Source organism: Cheilinus undulatus, linkage group 18 (assembly GCF_018320785.1).
Source record: "Cheilinus undulatus linkage group 18, ASM1832078v1, whole genome shotgun sequence".
NCBI classification, from domain to species: domain Eukaryota; kingdom Metazoa; phylum Chordata; class Actinopteri; order Labriformes; family Labridae; genus Cheilinus; species Cheilinus undulatus.
The window spans coordinates 33,881-55,880 of record NC_054882.1 but is presented as its reverse complement, the minus strand read 5'-3'; the positions used below and the strand labels follow the sequence as shown (position 1 = coordinate 55,880).

General features: G+C 43.5%; 2 protein-coding genes and 3 non-coding genes across 7 annotated transcripts; 1 reads left to right on the top strand and 4 right to left on the bottom strand.

Annotated features, from left to right (window-relative positions):
- The first annotated feature begins 1,757 nt into the window (after nt 1-1,757).
- On the top strand, nt 1,758-7,357 carry LOC121526200. Of its 3 annotated transcripts, XM_041812647.1 has the most exons (5): nt 1,758-2,087; nt 2,193-2,829; nt 4,648-4,842; nt 6,396-6,606; nt 6,680-7,357. In XM_041812647.1, exons 2-5 carry the CDS (start codon nt 2,325-2,327, stop codon nt 6,912-6,914), a joined length of 1,146 nt encoding a protein of 381 aa, XP_041668581.1. In that variant the 5' UTR covers nt 1,758-2,087; nt 2,193-2,324; the 3' UTR covers nt 6,915-7,357. The 3 variants fall into 3 exon arrangements, with proteins under 3 accessions (XP_041668581.1, XP_041668580.1, XP_041668579.1); XM_041812646.1 differs by having other exon boundaries at nt 1,758-2,829; nt 4,651-4,842; XM_041812645.1 differs by having other exon boundaries at nt 1,758-2,829.
- Nucleotides 7,358-8,401: 1,044 nt separating this feature from the next.
- Nucleotides 8,402-21,239, bottom strand: dkc1 (dyskeratosis congenita 1, dyskerin). The gene is made up of 15 exons (XM_041812644.1): nt 21,209-21,239; nt 18,066-18,121; nt 17,896-17,982; nt 16,685-16,776; nt 15,806-15,990; nt 15,622-15,686; nt 15,193-15,319; nt 14,750-14,880; nt 11,206-11,349; nt 11,002-11,122; nt 10,586-10,704; nt 10,399-10,502; nt 10,123-10,162; nt 9,311-9,493; nt 8,402-8,690 (listed from the first exon to the last, which is right to left on the bottom strand). Exons 1-15 carry the CDS (start codon nt 21,222-21,224, stop codon nt 8,625-8,627), a joined length of 1,536 nt encoding a protein of 511 aa, XP_041668578.1. The 5' UTR covers nt 21,225-21,239; the 3' UTR covers nt 8,402-8,624.
- On the bottom strand, nt 9,568-9,642 carry LOC121526844. The gene has a single exon (XR_005993359.1). It is a non-coding gene; the product is annotated as a small nucleolar RNA SNORD83 (small nucleolar RNA).
- LOC121526843 lies at nt 10,786-10,860 on the bottom strand. Its single transcript, XR_005993358.1, has one exon. It is a non-coding gene; the product is annotated as a small nucleolar RNA SNORD83 (small nucleolar RNA).
- Nucleotides 16,435-16,520, bottom strand: LOC121526848. The gene has a single exon (XR_005993363.1). It is a non-coding gene; the product is annotated as a small nucleolar RNA SNORD53/SNORD92 (small nucleolar RNA).
- Nucleotides 21,240-22,000: the final 761 nt, after the last annotated feature.

Genomic DNA, 22,000 nt, shown 5'->3' with positions numbered 1-22,000 from the left:
TAATAACATCCTGATGGATCATCACAGCAAACAGCAGCACCAATAACTTTTCAGGGGCGGAGCTAGTGGTAGCCAGAGCTAAACAGGGGAAGTCTGACTGGCTGCCCAAAACCCTGAAAATGACCGTCTGTTTGCCCTGCCAGCCATTAACGAGCAATTTAGGCATACTCAGTCTAAGCATGTATTCACCTACACTGGACGAGTCTGACTAACTTTAAAATCCTCATGGCGAGGAATATGAACGTGGCGGCGCCGTCCTAGTATATTTCTGTATGTGGCCCTCTGTCCTCTGGCGTCAGCACAGAGTGTTAGCATCTGTCTGCATCTGATGGGCGGGGCTGCAGCCTAACACGCGTGCACAGAGGTGTGTTAGGGGATCTAATAATGTCAGAGAGCAGACGTATGCTGGACGACTCTAGAATGATTCTTGGTTTAGTCTGAAGGACAGCAGGTCTGCATAATGAAGGCCGTTTGATTCTGACGCTCTTCCAGGAGCTGATGAAGGACTGTGGGGGATCCAGATCAACCATTCAAGTACTTCCTGTAGTTCTGCTTCAGAATATTTGGTAGACTCACTCAAACTGATTTTAGATAAATGGAGAAGGGCCTCATAGTGATCTTTCCCAGGAACTAAAAATCCCTAAACAGGTCCAGATTTTCTCTGGAAATTTCACTAGATCAGGATGTGCTGAAATGCTCCAATCAACACCTCCTGATGCTTTGACCTTCAGCTAATCTGACCTGTACACCTGCCTAAACATGGATTACTGCCCTGTGATTGGCTGACTGCATAGCTACATAAGTGAGCAGTTTAACAGGTGTACCTAATAAAGTGGCTGTAGATGTGACTATTATCATATAATACAGGGGTCAAACTCGATCACAGCAGGGGCCGAAATCTGAATTCAGGTCTAACCTGAGGGTCTAACAGGGTCAAGATTTACCTGAACACTGTCAGCTGTGTTTTTACAGGTAATAAATTAAACAGTGACGATAAATGACTTTAAGATTTCTAAAAAAAAGTCCAAATGATTAAACTCACAGCATCAATAAATCTGAAATAAAAAGTCCTAAAGGTCAAAATACAAAATTAAAAGTCAAAATAATGTTTTAAAAGGCAAATATATGAGATAGAGAGTAAAAATCATGAGTTTAAAAGTCAAAATATGAGATATAATTCAGATCAAGAGTTAAAAAGGGAAAATATGGGATAAAAAGTGAAAGTTAGGAGTTTAAAAGGCCTAGAATTGATTTAAAATGAAAAATTGTGAATCCAAAAGTTCCCAATATGAGAAAAAAGGTCAGAATTATGAATTTAAAAGGCCTAAATATGAAATAAAAGTCAAAATCATAAGTTTAGGTCATAATGTTGGGATGCAAAATACAAATATGAAATGAAAACAAAAATGAATTTCTTTCCCTCATTCCTGACTTTTTATCTAATTATTGCTACTCTCTACTTTTTAACGTAAGGACTTTTTTTAATCTTCAAGGTTAAATTTACATTTGTATACTGGAGAAATCTGCAGAGCTCATAGCAGCAGGCCAGTTCTAATTCAGATAGGGTGGGCCGGGTTAGACTGCACCGTGGGCCGCATTTGGCTCTCGGGCCTCGAGTTTGACACCAGTGATATTATATAAAAGCTACAAAATAAAGATTGAATGAACTTAAGTGTCAACATGGATCTTCAGCGGAGCAGAAACATTCAGAGTGAGACCTCTTTCCGTTCACATACGATCTCTGCAGCGGCCTGACGCAGGAGGAAGTGGAGACGCGTGAGGATGCGGAGGGCATGTTCGATCGATAATCGATACAGACTGGAGATCTCAGAGCTGCAGGGCTGACAGACGTCTTTACGAAGACTTGGTGACAACTTTTTGACGTATTAGTGACGTAAGGACGTGTTTTTGACGTGTTTAAAGGAGTTATTGTGGGTATTTTTTTGTACCTGTTTCTCACCTGCTGTGGTCTTTAACAGGGTTTCCATGAAGGTGTTGTGATTATTTTTCACCAGAGACTCGCTATAAAAACTTGTTTCACCACTAAATGTGTGACGTGTTAGTGACGTATTGACGCATCATTTAAGGTACCTGTTTACCTGTTTTCACCTGGTTAATGAAGGATTTGTGGTTTGACGTATTTTTCCACCTGTTGGTGACGTGTTGGTAACGTGATCATGTCCGTGCTGCAGCTTCCAGCCGAGCTGTGGTTGCAGGTGTTCAGCTTCTTGTCATGGAAAGACAAACTGAGCGTGCGCTGTACCTGCTCTCACTTTAAACACCTGGTGGATAAGTCCCGCCCTCTATGGCGTGGTTTCACCGTCATGCTCCGAGACTTCTCGCGGTATAACCGCCAGTTCTGGTGCAGTCTGGCTCAGAGGCACGTGGGCAGGGTGTACCTGCGCTCAGGTAAGAGGAAACACCTGAAGCAGCTGTCCTCGTGGCTCCCGGGGGTCGATGCGCTGCGATTGGACGACTGGAGGGAGGACGGCGTGGGCGATCTGAAACTGTTCCCGCAGCTGAAGCGGCTGGCCGTCACTTCCTGTTACGCTCCCCTGAAAAGCATGGCCTTCCTGTTTCCTGTGCGGGATCGGCTGACTCAGCTCAGCCTCTGTGGCCTGCAGCTCACCTGCTCCGTCCCTCACCTGCTGGACGCCATCGCTCAGCTGACGCGCCTGACGACCCTGCGGCTTCATCACGACGGCAGTCTGCTAGTGACGCCGCTCAGCGGACTCCTGGCTCACCTGTCCGAGCTAACGTACCTGTCCATTACCGCCATCACCTACAAGACGCTGCCAAATGACTTCTTTAGCCCCGCCCACCCCACAGGTACATATTTTAAATGGTTTACTTTTAGAGCTGAGGGTCTTTGTGATGACTTTGGCGCCCCCCTCTGGTAATGGAGTAGATCTGTTTAAGCTCGAGAGGAGTCTAGTCCTGAGCCTCTTTAACCGCTTTTCTCCTGCGCACTGTCATTAACGAGTTCTTAACGGGAACGCTGATGAGCTGACAAGACATTAAACCTTAGAGGGGGCTGGGCCTGGCAAGGATGGAATGTAATATTTAACAACATCATTTTTAAAGGCAAGGATGGAATGTCATATTTAATAACATCATCTTTAAAGGCAAGGATTGAATGTAATATTTAATAACATCATCTTTAAAGGCAAGGAATAAATGTCATATTTAATTCCATCATCTTTAAAGGCAAGGATGGAATGTAATATTTAATAACATCATCTTTAAAGGCAAGGATTGAATGTAATATTTAATGACATCATCTTTAAAGGCAAGGATTGAATGTCATGTTTAATAACATCATCTTTAAAGGCAAGGATTAAATGTCATATTTAATTCCATCATCTTTAAAGTCAAGGATGGAATGTAATATTTAATAACATCATCTTTAAAAGCAAGGATGGAATGTAATATTTAATAACATCATCTTTAAAAGCAAGGATGGAATGTAATATTTAATAACATCATCTTTAAAGGCAAGGATGGAATGTAATATTTAATAACATCATCTTTAAAAGCAAGGATGGAATGTAATATTTAATTCCATCATCTTTAAAGGCAAGGATGGAATGTAATATTTAATAACATCATCTATAAAAGCAAGGATGGAATGTCATATTTAATAACATCATCTTTAAAAGCACGGAAGGAATGTAATATTTAATAACATCTTTAAAAGCAAGGATGGAATGTAATATTTAATTCCATCATCTTTAAAAGCAAGGATGGAATGTCATATTTAATTCCATCATCTTTAAAGGTAAGGATGGAATGTAATGTTTAATAACATCATCTTTAAAGGCAAGGATGGAATGTCATATTTAATAACATCATCTTTAAAGGCAAGGATTAAATGTAATATTTAATGACATCATCTTTAAAGGCAAGGATGGAATGTAATATTTAATAACATCATCTTTAAAAGCAAGGATGGAATGTAATATTTAATTCCATCATCTTTAAAGGCAAGGATGAAATGTAATGTTTAATAACATCATCTTTAAAGGCAAGGATTAAATGTCATATTTAATGACATCATCTTTAAAGGCAAGGATGGAATGTCATATTTAATGACATCATCTTGAAAGGCAAGGATGGAATGTAATATTTAATAACATCATCTTTAAAGGCAAGGATTAAATGTCATATTTAATTCCATCATCTTTAACGGCAAGGATGGAATGTCATATTTAATGACATCATCTTGAAAGGCAAGGATGGAATGTAATATTTAATAACATCATCTTTAAAGGCAAGGATTAAATGTCATATTTAATTCCATCATCTTTAACGGCAAGGATGGAATGTCATATTTAATAACATCATCTTTAAAAGCAAGGATGGAATGTAATATTTAATTCCATCATCTTTAAAGGCAAGGATGGAATGTCATGTTTAATGACATCATCTTTAAAGGCAAGGATGAAATGTAATGTTTAATTCCATCATCTTTAAAGGCAAGGATGGAATGTTATATTTAATGACATCATCTTTAATGAGAACTGGTCTAAATGTCCTGCAGCAGCTAGTCAACAAAACTCTGCAACTAGTCAAAAAGCTGCGGATTTGTTGTTTTCAGCTCTGTGCTTACTCTAGGGTTATTGCTGGTATTTTGTCTTTGTCCTCCAGCAGGTGGCGCTGCTCTAAAGCTAACCGACCTACAACTGTTGAACTACGACGCGGCGGTGACGCCGGAGGTTCTTCAGTCGCTGTCGAATGTCCGTAATCTGTGGGTGTACCATCTGTACTCCGTACCTGGACCCGTCTGTCACCTTCAGACCTGGCTCAGGTCTCTGACTCAGCTCCACAGCCTCAGCGTGCACGGTGAGACACAAATGTTGACTGTTGCTTTATCACGACTCTGCTGTCAGGTTGGCAACATGAGTTCAAAGTTCAATACTTTACGATCCCACGCTGTTAGACAATAAAGTCTCTGCTGTTAAAGGAGGCCAAACCTAAAAACAAAACTACAGATCATGGGTCGTATTTTAATGAACATTTAGGGAGCAGTGTGGAAATATTTTGGCAATTTTTAAACAAGGTGTGAGGAGTAATCTTCACCTTCTTATGCAACCATCGCCAACACATTGGTGCAACCGTTTGCTGATAGTGTTGTTGATTGAAACCAGACTAGCTGCAGCAGAGGTTAAGGGTTAAAGGTCGAGATCCAAGACAAACCACAAAGTTGCTAAAACTTGTTGCAGAGGTCCTGGGAGAAGTTGCTTTCATCTTCAAGAGCTTTGGACTCGTTGGAGACATCTGGAGAAGTTGAGGTTGTCAACCATGTAGTTGTAAGAGTCTGTGGACAGCAGAGCTGCAAGGGTTGTTGGTAAAGTTGCAGACTTCTTGAGGCTAATTGCAGCAGGGACCTTTGGAAAATTTGCAGATATTTGGAAGAAGTTGCTACTGGGCCTTTTAGGGCAAATTGCTGCAAGGATCCTGGGACTAACAGGTTTTAAGAACAAGTTGCTGTAAGGCTTTTGAACAAGCTGCAGACATTTGGGACAAGTTGGGCAATGCCTGGAATTCATTGCCTGCTTTTGTAAAGAAGTTGCAGCAGGATCCCAGGATGTTTGGAAATTTAAGCTACAAGGCGTTTCAACAAGTTGCAGCAGGATTTTGGGATGTCTGAGACTTGCAGGTGCAAGCATGTTGCTGCAGGGATCCTGGGGCAAGTTGCAGACTTTTTTTTGAGACAAGTTGCTGTAGGGCCTGGGGACCATTGCATGCTTTTGGAAAGAAGTTGCAGCACAAGCTTGGAAAGTTTGAGACTTAAAAGTGCTAGTTGCTGCAGTGATCCTGGGACAAGTTGCAGATTTTGCTGACAAGTTGCTGAAAGGATCATGGGGACAAGTTGCAGATTTTGCAGACAAGTTGCTGCAGGGATCATGGGACAAGTTGCTGCAGTGATCCTGGGACAAGTTGCAGATTTTGGTGACAAGTTGCTGCAGGGATCATGGGACAAGTTGCTGCAGTGATCCTGGGACAAGTTGCAGATTTTGGTGACAAGTTGCTGAAGGGATCATGGGACAAGTTGCAGATTTTGAAGACAATTTGCTGCAGTGATCCTGGGACAAGTTGCAGATTTTGGTGACAAGTTGCTGAAGGGATCATGGGACAAGTTGCAGATTTTGAAGACAATTTGCTGCAGTGATCCTGGGACAAGTTGCAGATTTTGCAGACAAGTTGCTGCAGGGATCATGGGAAACGTTGCTGCAAGGCCTTTGAACAAGTTGCAAAATTTGGGAACAAATTGCTGTAGGGTCTAGGGATGCCTTGGACTTTAAATGCTAGCATGTTGCTGCAAATCCTGAGATAAATTGCCCATTTTAATGATAAGTTGCAGCAGGTTGACGACAATGATGACTGTCCAATAGGAGGCCATCCTCTGGCGGCGTATGCTGACCTCCTGCCGTCGTCCCTCGTCAGTCTGAAGCTGTGTGTCGACCTGCAGCCTGATGACCTCCACGTGATCTCAGCCAGAGCTCCTCGCCTGGAACACCTCTACCTGGAGCCCTGGAACTCCTCCTCCAACCTGGTCCGGCTCATCCCGCAGCTCTTTCCTAACCTGAGGACTCTGAGGATCAAGTGAGTCTTCAAACTGGGCCGTCTCCGTCTGTTCTTACACGAACTTTAATCTGCTTTCTGTTTCCTGTTTCAGCCATCTCCACATATCTGACGAGGACTTCCTGTCACTGCAGCAGCTGCAAAGACTCAACACACTTGAGATTCTGGACTTGTTCCACCGACCAGACCCCAGGGACCCCAGCTGGGTGGTCTACGGGCCGAGTCCTCGTCTGCAGCGGCTGACCTCTGACCTGCAGCAGCAGACCGACCACAGAGTACGAGTCGTCACAAGTGTACGAAGAGACCGGCTCACCTGTGAATGTATCTGACCAATCAGAGCAGAGCTGCTGCTGGTTCATCTGATCGCAGTTCTAATTGCATAAAAGGAGTTCTGTAAAGGTTTCCTAGAAATGCTTCAAACAACGAGAAACTTGATTTCTGGAAATCTGACGTTCTTCTAGAGCTGTAAATCTTTTTATTCTGCTTCATATTAATATGCTTTAAGTTCTAAACTCACATTATTCTCTGCTTTTTCACTGATCAGCAAGATAGTAAACTCATGAATGATTATACTGCAACGTCGATATTGTCCAGTAGACCAGTGGTTCTCAGACGGTGTGACAGGGAACACTAGTGTGCTAAGTCTAGGTGTGCCTTGGGAATTTGTACAACCATACGTTATTACTACAACTTTATGGCAAGTTCTGTAACCAGGCCTGCGCACGCATCTGATTGGACCCCTGAACAGTTATAAATAAAAAACCAATCAGAATGGGCCTCCCCAGGTTTGATTTATTGATATCAGTGCATATGTGTTGGATCAGCAGCATTTTTGCCATTTTTTCATCACTTTTAACCTCTTTTTTGACCAATTGTTTGCAACTTTCGAGCATTTATTACCACTTTTTTTGCTACTTTTAACCCATTTTTGCCACATCATGCCAATTTTCACCTTTTTTTGCCCTATTTTCATACCCTTTACTCATTTTTTTGCAAGTGGTCACCCATTATTGCCACTTTTTTGACATTTTCACTAGTTTTTGCCACTTTTTTTTTGCCAATCTTGCTATAGTTGGGCCAATTTTTGGCCAAATTTTTAATCACTTTTAATCCTTTTACCACCTTTTGGCAACTTTGAACCCATTATTGCAACATTGTGCCAATTTTGCCGTTGTTCTGCCACCTTTTTCACCTCTTTTATGCCATTTTTGCTACCTTTGTAAAGTCTTTTTACCTTATTGACACTTTCAGCATGTTTTTGCCACTGTTAATCCATCGTTTCACCACTTTTTGCCTGTAGCATTTCTGTCAGCCCTGTGATTGGCTGGTGACCAGTCCCAGGGTGACCCCGCCTATCGCCCAATGACAGATGGGATAGGCTCCAGCCCCACGTGACCCCCAACAGGGAAAGCGGTATAGAAAATGGATGGATGGATGTAACCTGGAGCGAGGTTGTCGTCTGCAGCGTCTAGTTGCCAACATGTTTTTGGAATCAGAGTTAAAGTTTGGACCTTTACTGTTTCAGCTTTGATGATTAAATTATTAAAATAAGGACGCCTGTTTTTGTTTCTAACACTCAGAATCAGAAAAATAAAACAGACAACTGAATATCAATAAATTTTCATTATAAAATTTTAACTTTAAGAGTAAATAATCTTAAAAATATCAGAATTAACCTGAGCAAATTAACCAAACAATATTTATATCAGATTTTAACAGCTTTATTTTTATTAAATAAATCTCTGCTATAAGCCGTTTTTATTTCCACATTCCTTCAGGACAATCAGACATGGAGCAAAAATTATAGACGACTTGATTACAGAAAACAAGACTTTTATTTTGATATTACAAACAGACTTCCTGTTCACATATTTACAGGTTATAAAAGAAAAAAAAAACAATAAAATTTATATTATAAAAAAACAAAAACAGTCCTTTTGTCTTTTCTGCATCAATGCAGTCCATTATTCCATTCTCCCAGAATGCTTTAGGTTCAGACGGGAGGCTCTGTGGGCGGAGTCTGACGGTGTCCATGGCCGTTACTCCGACGTCTCCTCGTCTTTCTGTTTCTTCTTCTTCTTCTTCTTTTTGGCGCTTTCAGTGACCTGAAACACAAACGGCGTTATTCATCAGACCATTTCACACCGAGGTCTCCTCTACGAACCTGCACGGACAAAAGTTGCCTTTAAACGTTGCCAATAATTTTGTCCAATTTAAACACAGTGGAGATTTTTCCCTAGAAGCGTCAGGATTCATTTCTCTCCTTTACCATTTTTTTTAATAAAGCAGAGAAAAGCGTTGTCAACATCCAAAATTGGGCAATTTTTTATTGCAATCATTAAAACTACAGACAAACTCCTGCTCACTATCAGAGCTGCACAAACATGTTGGCGGTGTTTGGATCAGTTGAAGCTGCAGAGGAGGAGAGCTTCCCTCGCTCACCTCCACCTTCATCTCATCCAAACGTTGCCAACATGTTTGTGCAACTACTTCCGGGTCAGACTGCCAACTTTAAACGCTACAGTAGGGACGGGTACGAGAATTCAACACTTCTCAATGTGGCCGCCGTCCCAACAGCTGTCATTACCCGGGCACACGCCGTTTTAGGAGTCAGATCTGTCCGACTGAACTAAACTCTGAGAAACGAGAATGAGTCCAAGAACAGAAACCCCAGCAGGTCAGAAATAAATACTTAAATAACCATCCTAGTTTTAATTAAGCTCACCTCTGTCTCAGGCTCCTCCCCTGCTGCCTCCTCTGGCTCCGCCCCTGCGCCATCAGCCTCCGCCTCCTCCAGCTTCATCTTCTTTTCCTTCTTTTTCTTCTTCTTCTCTTTCTTTATCTCGTCTGCAGATGGCGTGCTGGGTGCCGTCGCCTCTCCCTCGCTGTCTGCCGCCTCCCTCTTTCTCTGCGGTATAAAAGGTCAAAGGTCAGGGAGCTGGTCGACATTCACAGCGTCATTAGTAATAGTAGGCAGAGAGAAGCCATCAGACAAGGGTGATAGATAGGAGGTCACCACGGCCCGAGAGCTGCTGACTCATCAGATCATCATGTGGCTTCACAGCAGGTGAGATGTCACACCTGCAGCTCCTGTACCTGCCTGATTCAGACCCCCAACCCCCTCTGATTCAGACCCCCAACCCCCTCTGGTTCAGACCCCACACCCATCAGACCCCCAACCCCCTCTGGTTCAGACCCCACACCCATCAGACCCCCAACCCCCTCTGGTTCAGACCCCCTAACCCCTCTGGTTCAGACCCCCTAACCCCTGTAGCAACTCATAATGTAATAAGAGCTCATATAGTTAAAAAGTGTTGGATTATAATCATTTCCTCTCAAAGCCAACGGCGTGGGTTTCAGCACATTAATGACCCATATTAGTGAAACAGAGTCGCCTGTTAGCATGCAGGCCAGTCTAGGAGAGACCTTCCATCCTGACACCTGAGCACATCTCTAGTCCAGATTCTCACTACCTGAGATTCCTGGTCTGACTAATCAGAGATCTGGATTTATTCTAGTCAGGAACGGTGAGTTTACCTTGGCTGGAGTCTCTGCCGTCTCCTCTTTCACCGTGGCGCTGTCAGAAATAAAAACAAAGCGGCGTTAATGTCAGTGGTTTTAGATGTTTTGGTTAAAGTGGCTGTCGTAGGCCTTCTGTCCTCGCCGCGAGCGTTCAGATCCACAGACGGTGGACTGAAGGAGCTCACAGCTGAGAGTTTCTGTAGCAGACTGACTCCCTCAGAGAGCACGCCAGCGCGGTGAGGGATAACTGTCTGCAAAACCATGAAGCCCCGCCCCTTCAGAGAGACGTACCTGTAGTCCACATAATCGCTCTTCCACTGGGCTGGCGTGCTGCCGTTGGGTTTCCCGTGTTTGTCGAGGAGGCCTTTCTGGATCATCATCTTCTTCTGACTCGCCTGATCAGACAAAAAGACAAATCAAACTTTATTCGTCCATCGGCGTGAACAGCACGAGCTACGACCCCCATCAATAACCTCACCTTCGGACCCAGACCCCACTTCCGGGGATACGTGTCCCTCTCCATGATCACCCTCTTGATCTTCGCCACCACGCCATGGTCACAGGTGGAGATGACCGCCGTCGTCATCAGAGCGACCGCTGCAGGAGAGACGTGACAAGGCGGCGATTAATATAGGTGATTGATCAATGATCAGTTTCACAGTCAGACATTCAGACAGAAGCCATCAGACAAGGGTGATAGATGGGAGGTCATCACGGCCCGAGAGCTGCTGACTCATCAGGTCATCATGTGGCTTCACCTGAACACACCTGGGAACGCCGAGGCCGCGTTTACAGGAAACGATGGACAAAACCTCACAGATCCTCAAAAACAACAAACCAGGCGTTTTTTAGTTCCTTTAGGTCAAAGACGCCGTACAGACAGGCGTGACTCACCTGTACAGATGGCCTCGCCCTTCGTAGTTATGACCACGATGTCCTGGTTCATCTCGATGCCGTCTTCATACCTGAGGACACCTGGCAGCATGATCTTCGCCCCGTAGCAGATGGCGTTGACCTGCAGAGAGTCGGACTCACGGTTAGCTCAGAATTAGCAGACCAAACGATCAGACGCCAACGGCACTGATGGGCGGGACTCACAGCGCTGTCCTTCATCACCAGACGTTTGTGCGACACCAGCAGCTTCTCCAGAGGGAAGATGACCCTCCGCAGGTACGACTCGTCTTTGTTGTGATCCAGCTGCCACTGGGCGTCCAGCACGTCGTGCATCGTCACCATGTGGTCCTAAAAAACAAACAAGTCCGACTGAAAATGAGGAAATATCAGCGAAAAAGGAAGGATGGGCGTGAGGGCCAAATGACAAACTATGACTCTGGTCAAAATCAGACACTGCTGCCCCAACTAGCCCCCAACAAGAAGGCCAACTAGCCCCAAAAACAAAGCCAACTAGCCCCAAAAACAAAGCCAACTAGCCCCAAAAACAAAGCCAACTAGCCCCAAAAACAAAACCAACTAGCCCCAAAAACAAAGCCAACTAGCCCCAAAAACAAAACCAACTAGCCCCAAAAACAAAGCCAACTAGCCCCAAAAACAAAGCCAACTAGCCCCAAAAACAAAGCCAACTAGCCCCAAAAACAAAACCAACTAGCCCCAAAAACAAAACCAACTAGACCCCAAAAACAAAGCCACCTAGCCCCAAAAATAAAGCCACCTAGCCCCAAAAACAAAACCAACTAGCCCCAAAAACAAAGCCAACTAGACTCCAAAAACAAAGCCAACTAGCCCCAAAAACAAAACCAACTAGCCCCAAAAACAAAGCCAACTAGCCCCAAAAACAAAGCCAACTAGCCCCAAAAACAAAGCCAACTAGACTCCAAAAACAAAGCCAACTAGCCCCAAAAACAAAACCAACTAGCCCCAAAAACAAAGCCAACTAGACTCCAAAAACAAAGCCAACTAGCCCCAAAAACAAAACCAACTAGCCCCAAAAACAAAGCCAACTAGACTCCAAAAACAAAGCCAACTAGCCCCAAAAACAAAGCCAACTAGCCCCAAAAACAAAGCCAACTAGCCCCAAAAACAAAGCCAACTAGCCCCAAAAACAAAGCCAACTAGCCCCAAAAACAAAGCCAACTAGCCCCAAAAACAAAACCAACTAGCCCCAAAAACAGAGCCACTTAGCCCCAAAAACAAAACCAACTAGCCCCAAAAACAAAACCAACTAGCCCCAAAAACAAAACCAACTAGACCCCAAAAACAGAGCCACCTAGCCCCAAAAACAAAACCAACTAGCCCCAAAAACAAAGCCACCTAGCCCCAAAAACAAAACCAACTAGCCCCAAAAACAAAACCAACTAGCCCCAAAAAACAAAACCAACTAGCCCCAAAAATAAAGCCAACTAGACCCCAAAAACAAAGCCAACTAGCCCCCAACAAGAAGGCCAACTAGCCCCAAAAACAAAACCAACTAGCCCCAAAAACAAAGCCAACTAGCCCCAAAAACAAAGCCAACTAGCCCCAAAAACAAAGCCAACTAGACTCCAAAAACAAAGCCAACTAGCCCCAAAAACAAAACCAACTAGCCCCAAAAACAAAGCCAACTAGACTCCAAAAACAAAGCCAACTAGCCCCAAAAACAAAACCAACTAGCCCCAAAAACAAAGCCAACTAGCCCCAAAAATAAACCCAAATAACCCCCAAAAACAAAGCCAACTAGCCCCAAAAACAAAGCCAACTAGCCCCAAAAATAAAGCCAACTAGCCCCAAAAACAAAGCCAACTAGCCCCAAAAACAAAGCCAACTAGCCCCAAAAACAAAGCCAACTAGCCCCAAAAACAAAGCCAACTAGCCCCAAAAACAAAACCAACTAGCCCCAAAAACAAAACCAACTAGCCCCAAAAACAGAGCCACTTAGCCCCAAAAACAAAACCAACTAGCCCCAAAAACAAAACCAACTAGCCCCAAAAACAAAACCAACTAGACCCCAAAAACAGAGCCACCTAGCCCCAAAAACAAAACCAACTAGCCCCAAAAACAAAGCCACCTAGCCCCAAAAACAAAACCAACTAGCCCCAAAAACAAAACCAACTAGCCCCAAAAAACAAAACCAACTAGCCCCAAAAATAAAGCCAACTAGACCCCAAAAACAAAGCCAACTAGCCCCCAACAAGAAGGCCAACTAGCCCCAAAAACAAAGCCAACTAGCCCCCAAAACAAAACCAACTAGCCCCAAAAAACAAAACCAACTAGCCCCAAAAATAAAGCCAACTAGCCCCAAAAACAAAGCCAACTAGACCCCAAAAACAAAGCCAACTAGCCCCAAAAATAAAGCCAACTAGCCCCCAAAACAAAACCAACTAGCCCCAAAAAACAAAACCAACTAGCCCGAAAAATAAAGCCAACAAGACCCCAAAAATAAAGCCAACTAGCCCCAAAAATAAAGCCAACTAGCCCCAAAAATAAAGCCAACTAGACCCCAAAAACAAAGCCAACTAGCCCCCAACAAGAAGGCCAACTAGACCCCAAAAACAAAGCCAACTAGCCCCCAAAAATAAAGCCATCTAGCCCCAAAAATAAAGCCAACTAGACCCCAAAATTAAAGCCAACTAGCCCCAAAAATAAAGCCAACTAGACCCCAAAAACAAAGCCAACTAGCCCCCAAAAATAAAGCCAACTAGCCCCAAAAATAAAGCCAAATAACCCCCCAAAAACAAAGCCAACTAGCCCCAAAAATAAAGCCAACTAGCCCCAAAAATAAAGCCAAATAACCCCCAAAAACAAAGCCAACTAGACCCCAAAAACAAAGCCAACTAGCCCCAAAAATAAAGCCAACTAGACCCCAAAAAACAAAACCAACTAGCCCCCAAAACAAAACCAACTAGCCCCAAAAAACAAAACCAACTAGCCCCCAAAACAAAACCAACTAGCCCCAAAAAACAAAACCAACTAGCCCCAAAAATAAAGCCAACAAGACCCCAAAAATAAAGCCAACTAGCCCCAAAAATAAAGCCAACTAGCCCCAAAAATAAAGCCAACTAGACCCCAAAAACAAAGCCAACTAGCCCCCAACAAGAAGGCCAACTAGACCCCAAAAACAAAGCCAACTAGCCCCCAAAAATAAAGCCAACTAGCCCCCAAAAATAAAGCCAACTAGACCCCAAATTTAAGCCAACTAGCCCCAAAAATAAAGCCAACTAGACCCCAAAAACAAAGCCAACTAGCCCCCAAAAATAAAGCCAACTAGCCCCCAAAACAAAACCAACTAGCCCCAAAAAACAAAACCAACTAGCCCCAAAAATCAAGCCAACTAGCCCCAAAAATAAAGCCAAATAACCCCCAAAAACAAAGCCAACTAGCCCCAAAAAACAAAACCAACTAGCCCCAAAAATAAAGCCAACTAGACCCCAAAAACAAAGCCAAATAACCCCCAAAAACAAAGCCAACTAGCCCCAAAAACAAAGCCAACTAGCCCCCCAAAAAGAGGCCAATTTTAAGTATGGTATTGTCAGCGATGTTACGATGATGTCAGCAGCGTGGAGTCTCCACAGTCCAATCAGACGGTGGATTCTGAGTCTCAGCTGCGGGTTTTCTGTTCCAAAGTTTAATTAGCAGACCTGCACCGATCAGCCGGCCTGCACTCAACACTTTGAGCTCTGTGACGTCACAAACAGGAAGTGATGCTCACCTTCTCTCCCAGCACGCCGGACCGCACCCTCCGGAGCTCCTGCATCTGACCTCCGACCCCCAGCATCAAACCCAGGTGGACGCACAGAGTCCGGATGTAGGTCCCGGCTTCACAGCTCACCCAGAAGATGCCTGCAACACACAGTCATGTGACCTGTGACATCACAGCTGACTCGTACGTCCACACAGTTCAATTCACAGCAAAGAGAAGCTCATCAGTCACCATGATTCCCTGCTACCCTCGTTAGAGATTCTAGGCTACTTTCAGTGACAGTGGGTAGCCGCCATCTTGAATTCTAATCTTGATCCACCCAAAAACCCGGACTGGATTACTGACGGTCTTACTCGCTGGTTCCACCCACTTTTTCTGAAGTGATGCCTACTTGGATACAGAGTTTAGTGAATAAAATCATCCCTATTTTAAACCGTCTCCAGGGATCTTACCCAGTCTCCTCTCTGGGTCGTACTCGATCAGTTTGCTCTCATAAATCGTTCGGACTCTCAGCTGACGCTTTACGGCGGCGATGAGCGGTGGCCGCTGGAACAGAGCGCCGGTGAGCGTTTCCAACGCCTGCAAACACAAGAGGACGTCAGGATAACAGGATTTAAACCATTATGGTAAAAAACAAACTGTTTGATATTAAAGTTTTTAAACTAGAATTCCAAAACACCAAATAGTGATTTTTTAAGTTTCTAAAGTTTAACAAATCTCCTTCAGAATCGTCTAAACCCTCAGTTCTCTCCAGCCTTGGCTTCAACAACCTCAGAAATAATGAAATCATCCTCTGCTAGCCTGCACCTCTCCACAGCTCATTTATCAGAATCATAAAGACTTTTATTTTGAAATCTGCTGGAGTGAAATCGCCGTCTTACCCGTGCCAGAGCGTGCTCGCTCTCTATGGCATTGTGCAGCCGAACGATCCCCACATACTCTTTACCTGCAACACACACAGAGAGTAGTGAGGGGGGCCGCTTCTTTTACTGTCGCATGCCTCCCAGCTGGCCGGGGACGCCGCTTTTATTCTGACTGACAAACAGGAAGTGGTCTTAGGTTTACCGGCACTCTGCTGGGACTTGACCAATCGCGTGGCTCGATCCACGCAGACGATCAGGCAGCCCGTGACTTTCGGGTCGAGCGTCCCGCTGTGACCCGTCTTCTCCACCCGGAGGATTCTCCTGATCCACGCCACCACCTCGTGAGACGACGGGTTGGCCGGTTTGTCCAGATTAATGAAGCCCGACCTGACGGGACAGGAAGTAGAATTATCAGATGACAGACGGTTCTAGTAAAGACCTTAACTAACCTCCTTAGTAAAAATCGCACTAAAGCGTTTCTTTCTGGTCATTGGTGGGCGGGTTTCCACTCAGAGTGGCGCTCTCAGAGGGTTCGCCACATCGTGCGCCACCTAAAACCTGAGTGGACGAGAACCAGAGCTGCTGTGTGGGACTACTGGACCAGTACCGAGCTCTGGAGCACCAGCAGAGTAATCAGATTACTTCTCCTGAGATTCTCTCACAGTTTCAGCAAATTTATGTTAATCTTCCTTTAAATCCACGTACTGCCCTTTAAATCAGACGTACTTTTATCACTGTTAGGAGGCGTTCACCACACCAACATTTGTTTGAAACGCGTCTATTCTAAGAGCTGAACGCAGCCTAAACGAGCGAGGCGGAGCTGGCAGGGGATTGGTCAGACAGCCAAGAGAAGTTGTGACATCATATGACATCATCAGGTCATTAAGCGAAACCTTTTCTCAGCATCATCACTCCTCCCCCGTCAGCCAATCACAGCTCAGAATCAGGCGGCAGATGTTGGGACCTTCAGCCATCAAAAACGTCTGAATCCAGCCTCAGGAGAGAGAGAGACGGGTTCTTATCCAAAGCTCTAGAACTTTCCTAAACCAGCGATCATTAAAACAACCTCAGCAGAGCTTACCTGACATAATCGTGGATGTTTCTCTTCAGAGGGTTGCAGCCGCTCGGTAGAGGAGTGTAGTGAGCCGTACGGATGTTCAGTTTATCAAAATTCTGCAGGGAAAAATAAAATGAGCTTTTAATACAGTTTAGTGACTTACTTTAGCCTGCAGGTTTTATTTCATCATGTCAGCGACCCTGACCAATGAGAGCTCAGACTGCTCTGCACGTTTAAGATCAGACGTGCACGGTTATAAATATATATATATATATATATATATATGTTAAATAATATGCAAACAAGATTATATTGGAGAATACTGCAACAACAATATAATCCATAAATACTGCGATAACAATAATACACAAATGTATACAGAGTCTTTTACATCAGTGAAAACAGAGGACGGATGGCTTAGAAGTCTGGACTCTAGAGTCTGCAGAGATCGACCCTAAATCAGTCCAGAACTGCAGATTAATCAAGTTGCTTAAGATATGTGCAATTTACACCGTGCAGGAGTTTGCAGCAATTTTAGTGAGAAGCAACTTGTTTACCCATCAGTAAGCTGCCAGGTTGTTTGGATAAGTTTAAAGTTTAGACAGAAATTAAACTGAAAACTGCCAAAGAAGGGAAGGAATCTAGAATTGCAGTTACATGGATGTTGCTCATGTTTGGTTAGAATCAGCTGTTTTTTAGATTCAGTAGCGTCGATTTCACCCTCGGTTCTCTGTAAAGCTCTGGGCAGATTTGATCAGTGATTGAATAAAGCCTCATCAGTAGTAGCTCTGTTCTGCAGACATCCAAAACCTTTACAGGACTACTGAAACACCTGCAGCCTGATGGAGGTCAGACAACGGCCTGACGGAGGTTAGCGAGCAGCTCTCAGACAAACACAGCAAACACGCGTGACTACGACATCACTACAGAAACTCAGGCTTAACTTTGATTCTCAGCATTGTGTGATCAGAACAAAAAATCGTCTCGACAGCCATCGAGTCGAGTCGTTCTCTCCACGTAGCATCAGGTCGCCACCAGCAGAACGCTAGAGCAACGCCGACACCACAGCAGAAAGGCCCCGCCCCCAGAACGGGGGCAGAGCTAGAGACAGCGACAGGCTGGCCGCTCAGAGAATGGATAAACTGGTTCATCACTTCACACGATGAGGATCTAGAACGAGGAGCTGAAGGTTTGGTTTACTATAACAGCGTCCTAAATGAAGGCGCGGCGTTTACCTTTAGTAGCAGTGGCCACTGTGACGTGTCCAGAGAGGCGACCTTAGACTCGGGCTGGATGAGGAAGTCTCCGCTCTGCTGGATCTCCTGATAAGAGAAGAAAACAGACCGTTTAATCTCAGTCACGGAGGAAATACTGGACGCCTGCAGCTCCAGCCCCTCAGACTCACCCCGACTTCTTCTTCACTGATCTTCTTCGCCTTCTTCTTCTTCTTCACCGACGCCACTGAAACACAAACGGAGCCGGCGGTCAAAAACAGACATCTGCGGCTGACCAAGGCTTCTCCTGATAGAACTGTAAACTCTGAGTGGACCAGGCCAAAAAATGCACACGTTTGTAAAATACAGCAAAACCATCAGTGTTTTTCTTATCTGGTGTCGTAAGTAGGGCTGGGCAATAAATTGAAATGTAGACTAAATCGCACTGTGACCTACTGCGATTTTCTAACCTCAGGGGGTGCAACATTCCTTCGACCTGAAATATGTTTAACACACTTTTTAAGGCGGAGGTGTTTTGCTCTTCACATCATGCAAACATTCAGGTGCCAGTATTTTCTAGAATCAATAAAGTCCCTACTTTCCTTGTTTTTGTATATTTTTACCTTCTTCAAAATAGTTCCATAAATTCACTCCCTTCACTACAATTCATATCAAATTTGCAATATAGCACAAAATAATTACAATAAGACATTTTTGTTGGATTGATTTAAATTTAAGGGGAAATTTACTCCAAAATTTTTTTTAAATTTGATTTTTTGGGGGGGGGGACTTTGAAAATTTAAAGTATCTCTTTGAAAATTTAATAACTTTCTCTGTAAATTTTGAGGAATTTGATTTGAATTTCTGGGGAAATTAGCTTTGAAACTTTTAGGTAATTTCATGAAAATTTGAGAAATTTATTTGTACATTTTTAAGATGTTGCTTTGATTTTTTTTAAATTTGTATGAAAATTTGAGGAATTTACTTAAATTTTGGAGGGAATTTGATTTATTGGGTGGGGAGCACTTTTATAATTCTTAGTCATTTTCTGAGACTTTTTGAACATTTATTTGTAGATTTTGGGAGACTGGACACAAATTTCTGGGGGAAAGCTTTGTGTGTGATAATATTGAATGGTTTATAAGATGAACATGTTTAACACATGTTAAATCACAATGTTGGGTGAAGAACATCGCAATTAGATTATTTTCCCAGATTGTTCAGCCCTGGTCATAATGATAATACTTCATAAGCCAGTTTTAATGCCTTCTTCTGAGAATTGCTGCACAATTAATTTGATTGCAATCTTGATTTAAAGGCCGTCCAATCACAAAACTGCATAAAAGGCTGGAGTTATTTTTGCACCAAGTAGCACAGTTGCACACTTGTTAGTACATTTGAGTAAATGCAGTTAATTACACCCCATCCCTGCAAAATGCTGCAGGAAACAACAATGTTGTCAACCTTTGTATCTAAAGAGTGAACTTTAACTTTAATATCTACACATTTTAACCCAGGTTTAGGAGTCTCCACCCATCTGTGGAACTTTTAACATGAATTTACCAAATATTTAGTCTTCAGGATTTCTATTCATGCTGCCATGGTTTCCATCAGTGATCAGTATGGCTGTCTTTTCTTATAAATCGTCCTGAAGTGTTTGTTTTCGGGTCATTCCTGAGGTCGGGATCGGCCCACGCGGCTTCCCATCAACACGTGGTTGTTAGCATCAGGAAGCTAACAGGAAGCTAACGGGCCTTCATTTCTACCAAAACAAACCAGAATAAATCAGCCTGCTATGGATGCTGGAGCAGATGGAATCAATAAGAGAGCCGATCACGACATAATCAATAATAAAAGCTGTAAGGTTAAACCGGTTCAGTCTAAAACGCGCAGCAACGTTCACTACTTTAACGTTAAAACCTCCAAAAGTACGTTTAGTTCATCTACAACATACAGGCCGAATTATCAAACACGCCGCGAGGATTTAAATGACTAAAGTTAGATAATACTGGAGGATATTTATTCAGTTTTTAACCGCATTTTCTAAAACTGAACTCCGCTTTATGGGGTTCTGCAGAGATCGCTGGGCAGCGCCATGTTAGCACTCTTCTGACATTAATGGGCTTTTATGTCAAAATTAAATCAAGAATTGAAGAGAAACTTGGGCCGAAATAATAAAGTAAACACAATGACTTAAAAACAAAAACTAGAGTCTTTTATTTCGTCCATGTTTTAGAGTATTTGCTAAAGCGCCACTTATTGCTATGAGGTTCTGCAGTGATCGCTGACCAGCGCCATGTTAACAGCTTCACACAGCGCTCCTTTACCACGACTCTCACTGCATTTAACGCGATTATTTATCAAAACAGAAAATAAAATAAGACTCAGAAATATGCCGAATGAGCAATCACACCCCCGTGACTTGAAAAAAATCTACTAATTTAAAAAGGTAAAGGTTATTTACGACAATTTTTACTAATAATACTCACATGTGCACTTTCTCAATGAGGTTCTGTAGTGAGCGCAGACTAACTAGTAGTAAAGAGCCATGAACGCCTCTCCGGTACAAACTAGACACCCAGAATAATCAGTCACAGTGTGATGGCTTAAATCATATACACACATGCATGCAAGAGACTCTGATTTATCTGATAAAAACGTTAAATCGTCCATGTTCTCTCAGATTCAGGGTCAAACAGACTCTAAGTCTCTCACTCCTGATTACTGTTGTAGTTTGCTCCTTTAACCATGATCTCCATGATTAAACATGCATGAATTAGTCCTGAACTGATCTTAAATCTACGCCTCACCACGTGGCTCCTGCAGGAACACGTGACCAGGCCCACATGCTCCAACACTGCTGCAGCATGGAGCTCCTACCATCAGCACAGTTGATGTTAAAGAGGCTGAAATCACCTTAAACTACAGTTAATGACCAGCAGCACAGGGCCGGTTTATTAATGCAACCCCATGATTTTAATTCTGACATTAAAGAGAAAACCAGAGGTCGGAGTCGGCGGGAGTTTCTGCACATTTACGGGAACTTTCTACACTTTAATTCACTGAATTAAACCAGATTAAAACCAGACACACTCAGCATAAACTCACTAGATTAACTTTAATATGAGAGCTTAAACTGGGCAGCACACACTCATCCAGTCTGACCGCGTTTCTGAGGCTCTACAGCAGTGAACACTATCAGGTTATCTACCTCATACTACCATAGTTAAAGTCTTCCTATTTAACCCCTCTATAATGACTAAAGCCATCTAACCAAGCTGATATCAGCGGGTGAATTCAAGTTAACATGCAGGAAAACGTGCCGCACACTCACCTTCTGCGTCCGCCATCTTGAACTGAGGAATGAACGCACATTCCGCGGCTTTCTACTTCCGGCTCCTTCTTCTTCTTCTCTGAGCTTTAATGGCTGACTGAGCTGCAGTCACAGACGTTACTGCCACCTACCGTCAGAAACATGTCACAGAGGGCCAGAGACCAAGGGGAGTGGGACAAGTCCACAACATTACAAACACGCAAAAGTCCAGTTACTCTGGTTAAAACGAACTTCAGTTAAAGGAGAGAGTTAAAAATCTACTCCAGCTAAACTATTACATTTAGAGTTTACCTCAACCCTGAGAGTCCCTCTGATCCTCCTGGACAAAAACAGGAGACGAAAATGTCAGCTTCATCATCCATCATCATCCATCCATCATCATCCACCCATCTATCATCCATCATCATCCATCCATCCATCCATCTATCATCATCCATCATCATCCATCCATCATCATCCATCATCATCCATCCATCATCATCCACCTATCATCATCCATCATCATCCATCCATCCATCCATCTATCATCATCCATCATCATCCATCCATCATCATCCATCATCATCCACCCGTCTATCATCCATCATCATCCATCCATCATCATCCATCCATCCATCCATCCATCCATCTATCATCCATCATCATCCATCCATCCATCCATCTATCATCATCCATCATCATCCATCCATCATCATCCATCATCATCCATCCATCATCATCCATCATCATCCACCCATCTATCATCCATCATCATCCATCCATCATCATCCATCCATCATCCATCTATCATCC